We start from the raw sequence: 13,951 nt of genomic DNA on the forward strand, positions 1-13,951 counted from the left end.
TTTCTGTATTGCCTCAGTTCTAATTTGTACCCTTCTAGGGAAATTAAACTCCAGTCTCTTGGTAAGGTCTTGCTAACCACTTGTACAGTGAAATGATCATTTCCTCTAATTTTTTTTAAATTAATTTTTGTTGAATTCCACAAAATAATTACAAAGAAAACTCATATTCACAATAAAGAAAAATATGCTATAGACAGAGAAAATGATATTTACTATTTTCATTTGACACATGAGAAACTGAAAGGATCAGAGTGAGACCAATTATCAATTTACAACAGGATATTATAATATACTCATGTAATAATCCCCCCACCCCCGCATTATACATTTAGAAGTTTCTAAAAAGAAAATTAAATTTCAAAGAAAAAATTACTTATTCATGAGAGAGGCTTCCAGCCTAGATGGGTCATTATAAACATATTTAGCTTCTTGGTAGGTAATAAAACATATCTGCATGGGAAACACAAGAAGAAAGAAGCCCCAAGAGCTAGCACTTTAGACTTAAACTGAAGAAATTGTCTCTTTCTCAGTTGGGTAGCTTTCATAACATCAGGAAATATTGTAATCTTTTGGCCACAATAGCGCAGATCTTTCTTAGGAAAATATGCTTTTAAATACTGAAATTTATCTTTTTCTGTCATAAATGTGACCAATAATGTTGCCTAGAAGAAATAGTATCTTGAGAATTTCACGGACTTGAGTCAAATTGGCAATTGTAGGATCATATTTTTCCTTCTTCAGTTTAAATTGTTAGTTAAGCCCGATAAATACAATTTAGATAATAAAATATTATCCACATCAGAGATTTTTTAAATGTGCGTCAGATAATTCCTAACCAAAATCTCAGGGGACATAAGATGGGATTTTGGAAAATTCAGCAACCTGAGGTTCCTTGTCTCCACAGATTTGACATCTAAGTCTGTTTAGCAATAATCTATGAGCTGTTCCATCATCTGCAGAGCCCCTCAGCCCAGCTCTGTTCCAAGCATTTAAAAAGGTTCATAAAATTTATACTGACTTCATTCTCTTTTGATGCACAAACTTACTGCTCCTATCTGCCTAGTTTATCATGTTTTATCTATCTTTTTAACTTGTATCACCAAATTAGCCTAAGAAACTCTCCCTCACCCAGAGAGGACTCTTTTTCTCTTGCCTCTCTGCTTTGGTAAATGCAGAGGAAAATGCTTGTGGAAAATGTATATGCTTGCTTCTGAGGACACCATTAGAGATTGATTCCACAGCTACTTTCTGCACACATCCCACTCACCCCTAGGCTCACATTACTTTTATACACCTATTAATCACCCTCAGCTAGAGTTACTACATGGCTTTAGAAAAAGGACGAAGGATTGAATCATCCGGGTTTTACTTCCATTGAAAGCAATGGAGGTAAGAAGCACACAGTGAGATATCTGGGTTTTAATTCATCTGAAACCAGATGTCTCAATCTGTCCTCCCTTTTTCTGGAGCCTTATGGTAACCCTACCCTCAGCAATCCTCCAGCTGATGCTGAAGAGTGCAAATCATCATTAATTCAGGCTCCTACTACCAAATCTTTTATTAGGTGATCTTATTACTGCTAATTCAAAGTAACCTCTCTGCCACATCCACCCTCCTTACCAAGCAAACCTTACAATCCACTACCAGGGTCCTCCACCCCTGGATAATCCCTGACCCACCTAGTTCAACCGCACCCTAGGTATCATTTCCCTCTACTAGTCTATGGCTCCATAACACCTTCTTTCCTTGTTACTCATCTTACCCAATTGCCAACTTCTCCACCTCATCTTCTGCTCTCTGATCATAACCTTCACAACTCAACACCCTCCCCCAGACATAATCGATCCTCACCAATACTTTGAGGAATCTTAAGGCTATTGACCCGTGTAATCTCTCTGCCATGGTCTCGCTCCTCTTCTCCAACACTATGCAGAATAAATCTGTCAATGAAGCAGTCTCTTCTTATAATACTATTCTTTCCTCTGCTCTTGACACCCTTGCTATGCCCATTTCATGTCCTGCACCAAACTCCCTGGCTGACCTCTGAGATCCGCTACTTACATTCCTGTGCACGAACTGCGGAATGTCACTGGCTGAAATCCTGCATTTACCCTGACTTTTACTTTGAATTCTTGTTAACCCCCTTCCAATCTGTCCTTTCACTTGCAAAACAAGACTACTATGTCCGCTTGACTGATTGTCTTGGATCCAACCCTCACCATCTCTTTACCTCACTCAGTGCTCTACTCAAAGTGTTCTCACTTCTGACTCCTCATTCATCTTGTCCCCAGACCATAGCTGAATACTTCCACGACAAGATTCACAAGATAACACATTGCATGTCGACCAAATCACCACTGCCTCTCCCTCCTTCCATCTGCCCTGCCAACCCCCCACCCCACCGCCTTTTCTTCCTTCACAGAAATCATGGAGGAGGAATCTCCTTCTCCTAACACACTACCTGTTCTCTGAACCCATCCCCACCCGTCTACTGATCACCATTTCTTCTACTGTCATTCCTGCTATCTGCCATATTCTATCACTCTCTACTGCAACTATACCTGACTCCTTCAAACATGTTGTAGTTATGCTATTCCTCAAAAAAACATCCCTGGAACCTTCCTGCCCCTCCAGTTATCACCCTTTCTCCTTCCTCCCCTTCCTATACAAGCTACTTGAACATGAAGTCCAGTGATGTTGTCTTGATTTTTTTATATCTCAATTTATTCTTGACCCCCATCATTCTCCATTTTACGGAATATGCCCTTGCTAAAGTCTCCACTGACCTGCTCCTGGCCAAATCCAAAGTCCTCTATTCCATCTTCATCCTCCTTGATCTATCTGCGGCATTTGACACTAGATCACCGCCTACTCATCAATTAGCTGTCCTCGCATGGATTCCAGGACTGTTATTTTATGGCTCTCTTCCTATCCCGTTATACTTTTAGTGTATACTCTGGAGGATCCTCCTACACCGCCAATCCGCTATCGGTCAGCATATCTCAGTGCTCGATCCTGGGAGCTCTTCTTTTCTCCATCTACACTTCCACCCTTGGTGCTCTAATCTCCTCCCACGACTTCCAGTACCACCTTTAGTCTGATGACTCGCAAATCTATCTCTCTACACTCAAAATTTCTATGGGAGTCCAGACCCGAGTCTTAGCCTGCCTGTCTGACATTGCTACCTGGATGTCTCACCGCCATCTAAAATTAAACATGGCCAAAACTGAACTCCCTTATCTTTCCTCCTAAACTTGCCTTTCCCCTTCCTTCATTCTCTATTTCAGTAGATAACTTTCTCATCCTCCATGTCTCATTTGCTTGCAACCTCAGGGTCATCTTTGACTCATTTCTCTCCTTCTCTTCGCATATCCAACAGACGACCAAAATTTATTGCTTCTTTCTGTACAACATTGCTAAAATCCCGACTTTCCTTTCTAAATATACTGCCAAGACCCTCATCCACGTTCTCGTCACCTCTCACCTAGATTACTGCAGTGTGCTTCTCACAGGTCTTCCACTAAGCCATCGCTCTCCCCTTCCATCTGTTCAGAATTCTGCTGCATGCCTTGTATCCTGCCAAAGTTATTATGCTCACATTACCCTCCTCCTCAAGTTGTTTCATTTGCTCCCTGCCCGCTTCTGCATACAGTTCAAACTCCTTTTTCTGACCTACAAGTGTGTTCACACTGCAGCTCCTCAATATCTCTCTTCTCTTAACTCTCCCTATACTCCACCCCAGGAGCTCCATTTGTCAGGTAAGACTCTCTTGTCTGTACCCTTCTCTTCTACAGCCAACTCCTGACTCCGTCCTTTCTGCCTTGCTGCGCCATATTCCTGGAATAATCTGCCTGACTCGGTACGATGGGCTCCATCTCTAGTAGTATTCAAGTCCAGGCTGAAGGCCCGCTTTTTTTTTTTAAACTGCGTTTGTCTTAACCCTACCAATTTGTAAAGTACCACATTTGTTTGTCATTCCATCTGTAGCCTCCTACCCTCTCTACCTCGTCTCCCTTTGTATTTCTCTACATGAGCAGCATATATTGATTCACCATTTTTGTCTAGTATGTCTTTCATAATTAGATTTTAAGCTCTTTTGAGCAAGGACTGTCTCTTGGGTGTTTAATGTACAGCGTTGCGTGCATCTGATAGCGCTATAGAAATAATAAATGGTATCGTAGTAGCAGAATTTTCCAAATATTCTATACACCTGTGAAGACTTAACTTTGCTATCCCCGGGGATTGCAATGAAGACAATTGAGAATTAACACCATCACAGGTTTCCTCAATCCCTTTCAATCTACCATCTACCCCTCATATTTTTACAACTGTTCCTTGTGAAAATTGTGTAATTTGATCAGTCATGCCCTTCAGCAATAAGTGGTTATTAGAAAGTAAAGGCCAAGATGGTGGGAGCCGAGCAGTCCTGTTAACATGCTCTTTCGGTACTTTGGTTTTTTTTTCTCTTACGGTTTGGCTTCAATGTAAAGTGTCTTTCTATGAATGTACAGGGTCTAAATATGTCTATCAAGCGTGCCCTTCTTTTTAAAGCAGACGCATGTTTAAAAGCAGCCATATTACTGAAACAAGAAACCCTTATGTTAGGGAAATATGAACATTTAGGGCCTGATTAGGTATAGGACACCTGGTCTCAGCAGTTGCCTAAGCGGCTTTGGAGAATGGCACACGGGCATCCTATACAGAATCGCCACCCCGATTCTCTAACCGGCATCCATGTCACAGACACTGTTTAGAGAATCGTGTTGCTGCTAAGCTGATCGTGGCAAGGGAATATCCCTGTCGCGATCAGCTGAAGGGCAGTGGCAGGGAACCCTCGAACCCCACCGCAAGTTGGCCAGCAGGAGAGATGCCCACTTCCTCCCGCCACCACCCCTGAAATCCCCCCTCCACTGACCACAGCAGGAGGGATACCCACTCCCTCCTGCCACAAACCCCTAAACAATCCCCAGCAGGAGGGATGCCAACTCACTTGGTGGTCACTGAGGTCATTACAGCAGTTAGGCCCAATTGTATGACTGAAACGAGAACGCCTTCTTGCTCATAGCAAGACTCAAAAGTAGTGGATGGGTATCAATTACTGACTTGATATTAACATGGCTTACTAAATAAACCCCTAAATTTTGTCATATTTTTAAAATGCAGAACCATTATCACTTGTTCTGTAACAAGTTGCTGTTCTTTTACTTTGTATGCCAACAAAGGAATACAATAACTTCTATAATGCCAAGAAAAATGTAAAAATACGTTATGCAAAATCTTAACAGCACAAATTAAACACCAGCAGAAATCTGTTTTCAATTGACTGCAAGCTATTAGACATCTCAAAATCGTCAGCTAAAGAGTTTTTCCCATTCTCTTTCTATGGGAAAACTGCTTAGTCCATCTGGCTCTTAAATGGATTATGCCAAGAATCTCTCTCAAGTGATGCTGAGATGCTTGCAGTTGCATTTTCCATGATGTGAGGACATAGCAGTATTTTAACAAAACAAAACTGGAGTGCAGACCAGCTCATTGCCTCTTAAGACATGGTTCGTCATCTCTGATCTCTTTGCACATACCATCACGCCAGAATACATTTCAATAATGTTTTGGTTTCGGGGGTCTTTTGCACAAAACAAGGGTGGTTGATGGGTCTCCCACAACCTGTGAATCCCTTCTATCCAGCCTGTGCACCCTAGACAAATATCACTTTCTAACAGGCAGGTTTTGTAAACTAGATATGATTAAAGATATTTCCATATTTATTTACTTGGTAGCATTGAAGGTTACAGGGCTATAGACAGAAGGACTGATCAGGCACACAATTGAGCAATGCCACTGGGACAGAACAACTCCCTCAGAGCCCAGAACCTAATACAAAGCTCTGAATATCTGCTATTTGCCCCTTTACTGTGGGCATTTCTTTCCATGAAAAATAAAAAACCAGTTCATATTTTCTCCCTGAACCTAACCACAAACATTATTACTCATTATCAATCTGTGTAGGGAAAGGATAGGTAATCTTCATCATTAGCCTAATTCTATAAATGGTACTAAAATTGCATGTGGAAATTTGAGCGCGTGCCCAATTTCCATGTGCAATTTAAAAACAAGCCAGTTAGCATCGATAATTGGGTGACAATAATTGGCACAAATTGGCATTAATTAAAATTTGTGTATTCATGTTTAGGCATTTGGAACAACACACAAATTTTATAGGCGGTTCCAAAAGGAGTCATGGCTGAATCGGGGGGGCATTCTTGCAATTTATGTGTGCTGCTGTAGAATAAAGGGAATCCATGCCTAATCTAGGTGCAAGGATTTACACGAGGGTTTAATTGGTGTAAGTACCTAAAGGTAGGTGCAGACCCCAGCACTAAGCGCTATTCTATAAACGGTGCCTAACTTTGAGTGCAATTTGTTGAACAGCGCTTAGCATGGGTTTTTTGTTGGCATATGTACCTCCTGTAAATGACCATTTAGACCAGGGGTGTCCATCCTGCAGCCCCGTGAAGTATTTTGTGGGGCCCTGGTCGAGGGCGATGCAGTGTTTTCCTCTGCTGCCCCCAGGTGTTTACCGTTTTGCCAGCTCCCTCCTCAGTCTTGCTGTAGCGTTTGCGCGTTTGTGGGGTCCCAGAAAATTTTTTTCGGCCAATGCGGCCCAGGAAAGCCAAAAGGTTGGACACCCCTGATTTAGACAGATAAATAGATTTGAAAATTGTTGGTATCCTGTCTTTAAATCGTGTGTTGGTTTGAGGTCTATTCTGGATTATGAGCTTTTTTATTTTGGGGTCATGTTGCTTAAAGAATCTAACTAAAGAACAAAAGTGTCAGTAGTAAATTGCTTTTTTAGATCTATGGGCCTGATTATTGGTTTTCTATTTATAATATTTCTATTACTACTAAATTATATGAAACAGAACAGGGCAAATTTCTCACCTAGCTGCAAGTGAATGCAAGCATTTTTCAGCCCACTTGGCCCTGGTGATTCTCAAACACAAGGATACCTAGCTGTCTCTAAAGATTGGTTTGTTACTTGGGTTCAAACCCTCAAGTACACATGAACATTGTTAAATTGTATGTATTAGTAAATAAGAATAGCTATACTAGGTCAGACCAATGGTTCATGTAGCCCAGTATCCTATTTCAACGAATCCAGGTCACAAGTACCTGGCAGAAACCCAAATAGTAGCAGCATTCCATTCTACCAATCCCAGGACAAGCAGTGGCTTCCCCCATGTAGATTGTCCACTGCACATGTACATCTTGAAATTTACCTCCCCCCCCTTTTTTTTTTTACGAAGCTGCGTTAGGCGTTTTATTGCTGGCCATGGCAGTATTAGGTCCAATGTTCATAGAATTCCTATGAGCGTTGGAGTTAATACCATTACGGCCAGCAATAAAAAAAAAGCCTAACGCGGCTTTGTTAAAGGGGGGGGGGGGGTTAATGCATAATTTTCAACAATACCCTGAAATACACTTCTGCCCTTCCCCCTTGCATGCCTCTTTATATTGTGCCTAAAAGCACACACATTGTGAAAGTATATGCTTCCTTTCAGGCAGCTGAAAACCAACTAATGCAGAATCGGCACATCTGCTGCAGCAGGTAAATACGAGGTGTAATTATAAAACAGAAGAATCGCCTATTTAGCAATTATCCTGAAATCGTGGCTAAGGATATGAAGCACCTCTATGTGATGCTACAATTGCTGCCTTATAAAGAAACAATGCCAAGCATGATTATAATAATAATAATAATAATAACTTTATTTTTGTATACTGCCATACCCCGAAGAGTTCTAGGCGGTTCACATCAATTAAATAGGGTTACAAGTGGTTCACATCAATTAGACAGAGTAACAGCGGTTCAAGATCAGCTTGATCAGAGTTGCCAGGGGGGGAGGGGGAAGTGTTGAGGGGGGAGGTTTGTTTAGTTAGGAAGGGGCATTAAGGATCCTGGTCTTGGAAGAGGTGGGTTGTGAGCATTTTTCTGAAGCCGAGGTAGTTGGGGGCCTTGAGGGCCATTTGGGTTAGCCATGGGTTTAGCTTGGTAGCTTGGAAGGCGAAGGTTTTGTCAAGGAATTTTTTAGAGTGGCATAGTTTTAGGGAGGGGTAGGCGAAGAGTTGAATTCTGCGGGTGTTCTTGATGATGTGATTCAGGAGGAAGTGAGGGATGATGTAGCTTGGGGATAAACCAAACACTGTTTTATAGCAAAAGCAGGCGAATTTGAATAGCACTCTGGATTCCAGTGGTAGCCAGTGGAGTTTGTGGTAGAAAGGGGAGACGTGTTCCCATTTTTTCAAGCCGAATATGAGGCGGACCGCGTTGTTTTGGATCATTTTGAGTCTCCTGATGTTTTTTTTTGTGGAACTCAAGTAGATAATATTGCGGTAGTCTAGTAAGCTGAGGATGGATTATATTATTTATTAGAACAGGGGTGCCCAATACATCGATTGCGATCGACCGGTAGCTCTGGAAGGCAATGTGAGTCGATCACAGAGCCCATCCCGGCTCCATGATAGACTCGTGTTGCCGTCCCGATCTACCGAACCTATCAATCTTCCTCTCCCCGACGTCAAAGACGCCGATGCCGGGCATCCACTTTAGGCTGTTTTTGTCATTTTTTGGGGGGGGGGGGCTGGTGGCATGGTGGCGGCAGCAGCAGCAGCCTGAAAAAGAAATCATCCTGGCCCGGGTCGGTGACATACTCTGGAACTTCTACCTCTTCCAGCAGCCCTCTCCCTTCTACCTGCTTCCGGCTACACCCCCTGTTCCGTGGCTCTCTTCGACAACTCAGCAGCAGCGATCGACACAAGCTTCTGACGTCGGGGCCTACCCTCTGCGAGTCCCGCTTGTTTCAACTTCCTTTTTCCACAAAGGCGGGACTCGTAGAGGGAAGGCCTCGATGTCGGCAGCCTGTCTTGATCACCGCTGCTGACGAGTTGCTGAAGAGAGCCGCGGAGCAGGGGGTGTTGCCGGGTGCAGAATAGAAACAGGCAGTGAAAATTTTCTTTTATTGAACCTCATATATGTAACCATTATTCCCAACATAACATAACATAAATTATGTCTAAATTGTCATGACATTAGAAGTACATATGGAGTAGTTGCAGGTGATGCTTGGGACAGTTCTGATTGTGTTAGTTCGGTTTTATGTGTTTTTTGAATAGAAGGGTTTTTATTTCTTTTTGAAGGTTTTGCAGTCTGTGGTTGATATCAATTGGTTGTAGAGTTGGGGGTCGAGTGTTGCAGCTCGAATGGCTAGGAGGTTGTCGAACAGTTTTTTTCTTTTGACGTTTTTGGTACCCTCCAACCAAAAACGTCAAAAGAAAAAAACTGTTCGACAACCTCCTAGCCATTCGAGCTGCAACACTGCAACACTGATAAGTTCCCAGAAAAAAAATACATTAAAATAAGAAGTACTGAGGATGCCATCTCTCCCCAATCCCAGGTCCTAAAGTCTAAGACAGTAGCGCAAACTAATGCTGCCAGATACAGGAAAAAAAAATTTTGATTCGATTCAGCCCTATTGAATTGGTTTTTCAATTCGATTTTCCTGCCCAGTTGGGTGATTTTTTTTCAAAACTCCTGGTGGGTTTTATAGCTTTTTCACCCCCTTTGGCTTCTCCTAACCACACTGGCGCTGTGGTGTAAATAAAATAAAGAAACAAAAAGGACTTTTCCTCTTTCTGTTAAATCCTAGCTCACGTTTGCAGTCCAACACCAGCTCTGGCAGGATACACATTTCAAATCTGACATGTTATAATCACAAAACAGAAAATAAAATTAATTTTTCTACCTTTTGTTGTCTGGTTATATTTCAAATCTTGTTGGTCCAAGGCTCTGGTTTTCTTCTGATAACTTGCTTGCCAGGGTCTCCTTCTTTCTGCATGCTAACCATCCATCTGCCAACTCTGTCCTCCCTTTCCATTTCCTTTCCCTTCCCAGGAAGTCTGGTATCTTTCCTTTTTTTCATCTCCCTCCACAGATCCACCTTTTCTTAAATACCCTTTCATCCGGCATCTCTCCCTCCTTCCCCACCATCCCAGAGTCCACCATCTCTCCGTTTCTTTTCCTAATTACCCTCCTATCCAGTATCTCTATCCCTCCTCCACACCATCCCTTGTGTCCAATTTCTCTCCCTTTCTGTTCCTTCCCTCCCTAAATCCCATGGTCCATCATCTCTCTCCCTCTCCTCTATTTTCAGACCCATTATTTCTTCCCCCCCCAAAGTTTGGCATATGCATGTCTCTTTGAACACCCCCTTCCCTCCGTGTACTTCTAAATCATGGTCCCCCCCCAAAGGCCTGTCCCCCCTTAAAGGTCTGCCTGTCCCACCTTGAAGGCCTGCACCCCCCTTGAAGGCCTGTCCCTTCCCCTTGTAGGCCTGTCCCCCCCTTGAAGGCCTGCCTGCCTGTCCCCCCCTTGAAGGTCTGCACCCCCCGAAGGCCTGCACCCCCCCGAAGGCCTGTCCCCCACTTGAAGGCCTGTCCCCCCTTTAAGGCCTGCCTGCCTGCCTTTCCCCCCCTTGAAGGCCTGCACCCCCCTTGAAGGCCTGCACCCCCCTTGAAGGCCTGCACCCCCCCTTGAAGGCCTGTCCCTCCCCCCTTGTAGGCCTGTCCCCCCCCCTTGAAGGCCTGCCTGCCTTTCCCCCCTTGAAGGCCTGCACCCCCTTGAAGGTCTGCACCCCCCCAAAGGCCTACACCCCCCCCGAAGGCCTGCACCCCCCTGAAGGCCTGCCTGCCCCCCTTGAAGGTCTGCACCCCCCCCGAAGGCCTGTCCCCCCTTGAAGGCCTGCCTGCCTGCCTGTCACCCCTCCCCCTTGAAAGCCTGCTTGCCTGCCCGCCCGCCCCACCCTGAAGGCCTGATGCCCCGACCCACTCCGAAGGACCGCTCGCCCCCCTGGCCTCCCCGCACCACCTATGAACAGCCGCAGCAGGATCGCGAAGTCAGCGTCAGCGATCCCTGCGCTGCTTCCTGCGCCACGGTCCCGCCCCTCCTCTGACGTCAGAGGAGGGGCGGGACCGTGGCGCAGGAAGCAGCGCAGGGATCGCTGACGCTGACTTCGCGATCCTGCTGCGGCTGTTCATAGGTGGTGCGGGGAGGCCAGGGGGGCGAGCGGTCCTTCGGGGGTGGCGGGGGACTGAACGGCAAGGCCGGGAACACCCCCTTAGGGCTGGTACCCGGGGCGGCCCGCCCCCCACGCCCCCCCCTAGGTACGCCACTGCACTATGGCTCCCTTTTACTAAACCGCAATAGCGTTTTTTAGCGCAGGGAGCCTATGAGGATTGAGAGCAGAGCGAGGCATTCAGCGTAACTCCCTGTGCTAAAACCTACTATTGTGGTTTAGTAAAAAGGGAGGGGGTATATTTGTCTATTTTTGTATTTTGTTACTGAGGTGACATTGCAAAGAGTCATCTGCCGTGACCTCTTTGAAAAAACCCGGAATATGAATAATTAACATTTTCTCTGCCTTTCAGTGTGCTTTGTGTTTTTAAAAAAATTTTATTGTTGGTAGATCATTTTGACTTAGTCATTATAAAAGTAGCTCGCAAGCCCATAAAGTGTGGGCACCCCTGTATTAGAAAAATAAAAATACTTGGAAGTATGGCAAGCCGTTACAAAATTAGTTACATAAATACAGTAATAATTATACAAAAATTATCTATAAATATAATAGGTAACACTGGTTATATGTAAAGTATAATGCAAATTACTTTGTTATAATAAAATTTCCTGAGAAGATATCACAAAGCAGCAACTGTATCTTAGGCTAATCACCAAGAGTCCCAAAATAACCAACCCTTAGATATGCAAAGTACTTGTGACTAATTGACCCCTTGGAACCATTTATGATTCAGCAATTTTTATTGACTGACAGCACACTGAAACGGATGAAAAAAAACCCATGCTAATTGGTGCCACCTTACAATATAAAAAACTCCTCATCCAATAATCCCTGCCTCCCCCCATCCACCACCTAACTTCAACCCTCCACTCAAACCACCTCCAAATGAGAGAATCCAAGTATACCCACAATGCAAAATTATAACTCATTCAGCAATAGGCTACACACTCTCGCATGCAACTGGGTTAAATAGGGCCCCCTCCCCCAATCTTTAAATAGAATAATTTCCCATTCCATTTTCCCTAAACATATAGACTACAAAAATATGTTTCCCAGTTCGCTGAGAAGAGCATCCCTAATCTGTAGGCAAATTTTCTTGAAATATATTGTCAGAGATTTTTTCCTATGCCTAAAAGAAGAGGGAAACAGAGGGGTTTCCCTTCACCTACTTCTGGCTCTTCAACGCCTCGGCAGACTGTAATTACAGCCTTTACAGTCCAACCTGCAACTTCGGGCGCCTCCGCTGCTGAAAGTGGGGAAGCTCACAGCTTGGACGGCGAGATGTCGCTCTCGCTAAGCCCACGAGGACCACACACCACCACCAAAGCCCAAAGAAACATCGGCAGGGCAGACTATGCAGGAGGGCTCGCCAAGTACATCGAGTGAGGCACGCTTTGCAGCCGTGCTAGACCCTGAAGTAATCATCAGAATGCCGACTCCTGTGCTGGAGCTGTCGCATGCTGGGAGTGTAGAGCCAGTGGGAGCAAGCGATGGAGAGGTTGTTGGAGTCTGGAGAGTACTCTCCGGGGAAGAAGCCAAAGAAAATCTGGCAGTTATCTCCCCCCCTCAAGCCGCTGGTGAGACCACAGGCAGTAACATTGGATTCTCTCTGGATGGCGATTGAGAACTTGCATTTGGTATGCACAAATTTTGTTTCTATTACTTCAAATTCAGTTTCTAGGATAAGTCTTTTAGAGACTTCTGTTCAAAGCACCAGGTAGATTTAAATAATTTAGAGAAGTTAACAACGGAGACCTCAAATTTGCATACTAAACAAATGACTGATAAAATGATGATCTTGAGGAAAATTGAAAATTTAGAAAATCAACAAAAAGACTTGAACTTAAGGATTCTTAATTTTCCGATTGCTAAGTTTATGTCACCATAAGAACTTTTAAAGAACTTTATGTTAACAGTTTTGAAAGTTCCGGAAACAAGCCTTCCCCCATTACAAATAATTTATTATTTAAAACAAATGCAAAAGGGAAAAATTCCAGTAGCTGAAAATACACAATTGGATGTCTCTGCTATATTGCAATCTTATAATATTGAAATTCAGGGACGGGCGACATTGTTCGTCTCTCTTGTATTTCTACAGGATAAAGAAATGCTGTTGAAGTTATACTTTAATTTAAAGCAAGTCACCTATTTAGGTGAAAGGATATATATATTTCCAGATGTCTCCAAATGGACACAATCCAGGAGGAAAGAATTTTTATTATTGCGTCCAAAAGTGATGCCTTGGGGACAGTGTTTCAATTAAGATTTCCTTGTAAATATTTTGTTTCCCATCAAGGGAGTAAATATATATATATATTTTTAACCTGCCCAATTAGGCTTTTTTCTTGAGGGTAAAGGAGTCTCGACGCAGCCAGAATGAAACATGCAGTGATTAATTTAAAAGGGTAGGTTAACATCAATTGCTGCTCTATTTTCTTTATTCTTTATTTCTCACTGTATATGAATTCCCCTTCTCCCGAGGTGTTTTCTTTAATTTTTCTCCTCACCAGATTGTGGACTGTATTACGATAAGTATTTCATTGTTTCATTTCTGAATAACTAAGTGATGCTATATTTTTGTATTTCCTTTTACATCTATGTATTTTGGATGTATTGAAATGATACATTTTTTTTAAAAAAAAGATTCCCGCCCCTCTATAAACCCCTTACAAAGCACATACCTGCCTTCCTTATCCGCTACCAATGTTTATAACCCCTCTATCACTCCTTTGCAGAACAAAATAGCCACTCCTAAGAATAGTTGCTGCCGCTTCCACATATTCCCCTACCCACCAACTTTTCAATTTTGCATGCTATACAGT

General features: G+C 43.5%; 1 protein-coding gene across 8 annotated transcripts in view; it reads left to right on the top strand.

The window, feature by feature from the left end:
* Nucleotides 1–13,951, top strand: part of HPS1 (HPS1 biogenesis of lysosomal organelles complex 3 subunit 1) — a 108,325-nt gene that overhangs the window by 51,403 nt on the left and 42,971 nt on the right. The window contains exon 2 of one of the 8 annotated variants that reach the window (XM_033942555.1): nt 7,560–7,606. The exons of the other annotated variants lie outside the window; for them this stretch is intronic. Within the exon in view, the coding sequence (XP_033798446.1) occupies nt 7,578–7,606 (29 nt within the window). The 5' untranslated portion in view covers nt 7,560–7,577. The remainder of the gene's footprint in view (nt 1–7,559; nt 7,607–13,951) is intronic. 8 annotated transcript variants of the gene reach the window in all.

Source organism: Geotrypetes seraphini, chromosome 4 (assembly GCF_902459505.1).
Source record: "Geotrypetes seraphini chromosome 4, aGeoSer1.1, whole genome shotgun sequence".
Taxonomy (NCBI): Eukaryota; Metazoa; Chordata; class Amphibia; order Gymnophiona; family Dermophiidae; genus Geotrypetes; species Geotrypetes seraphini.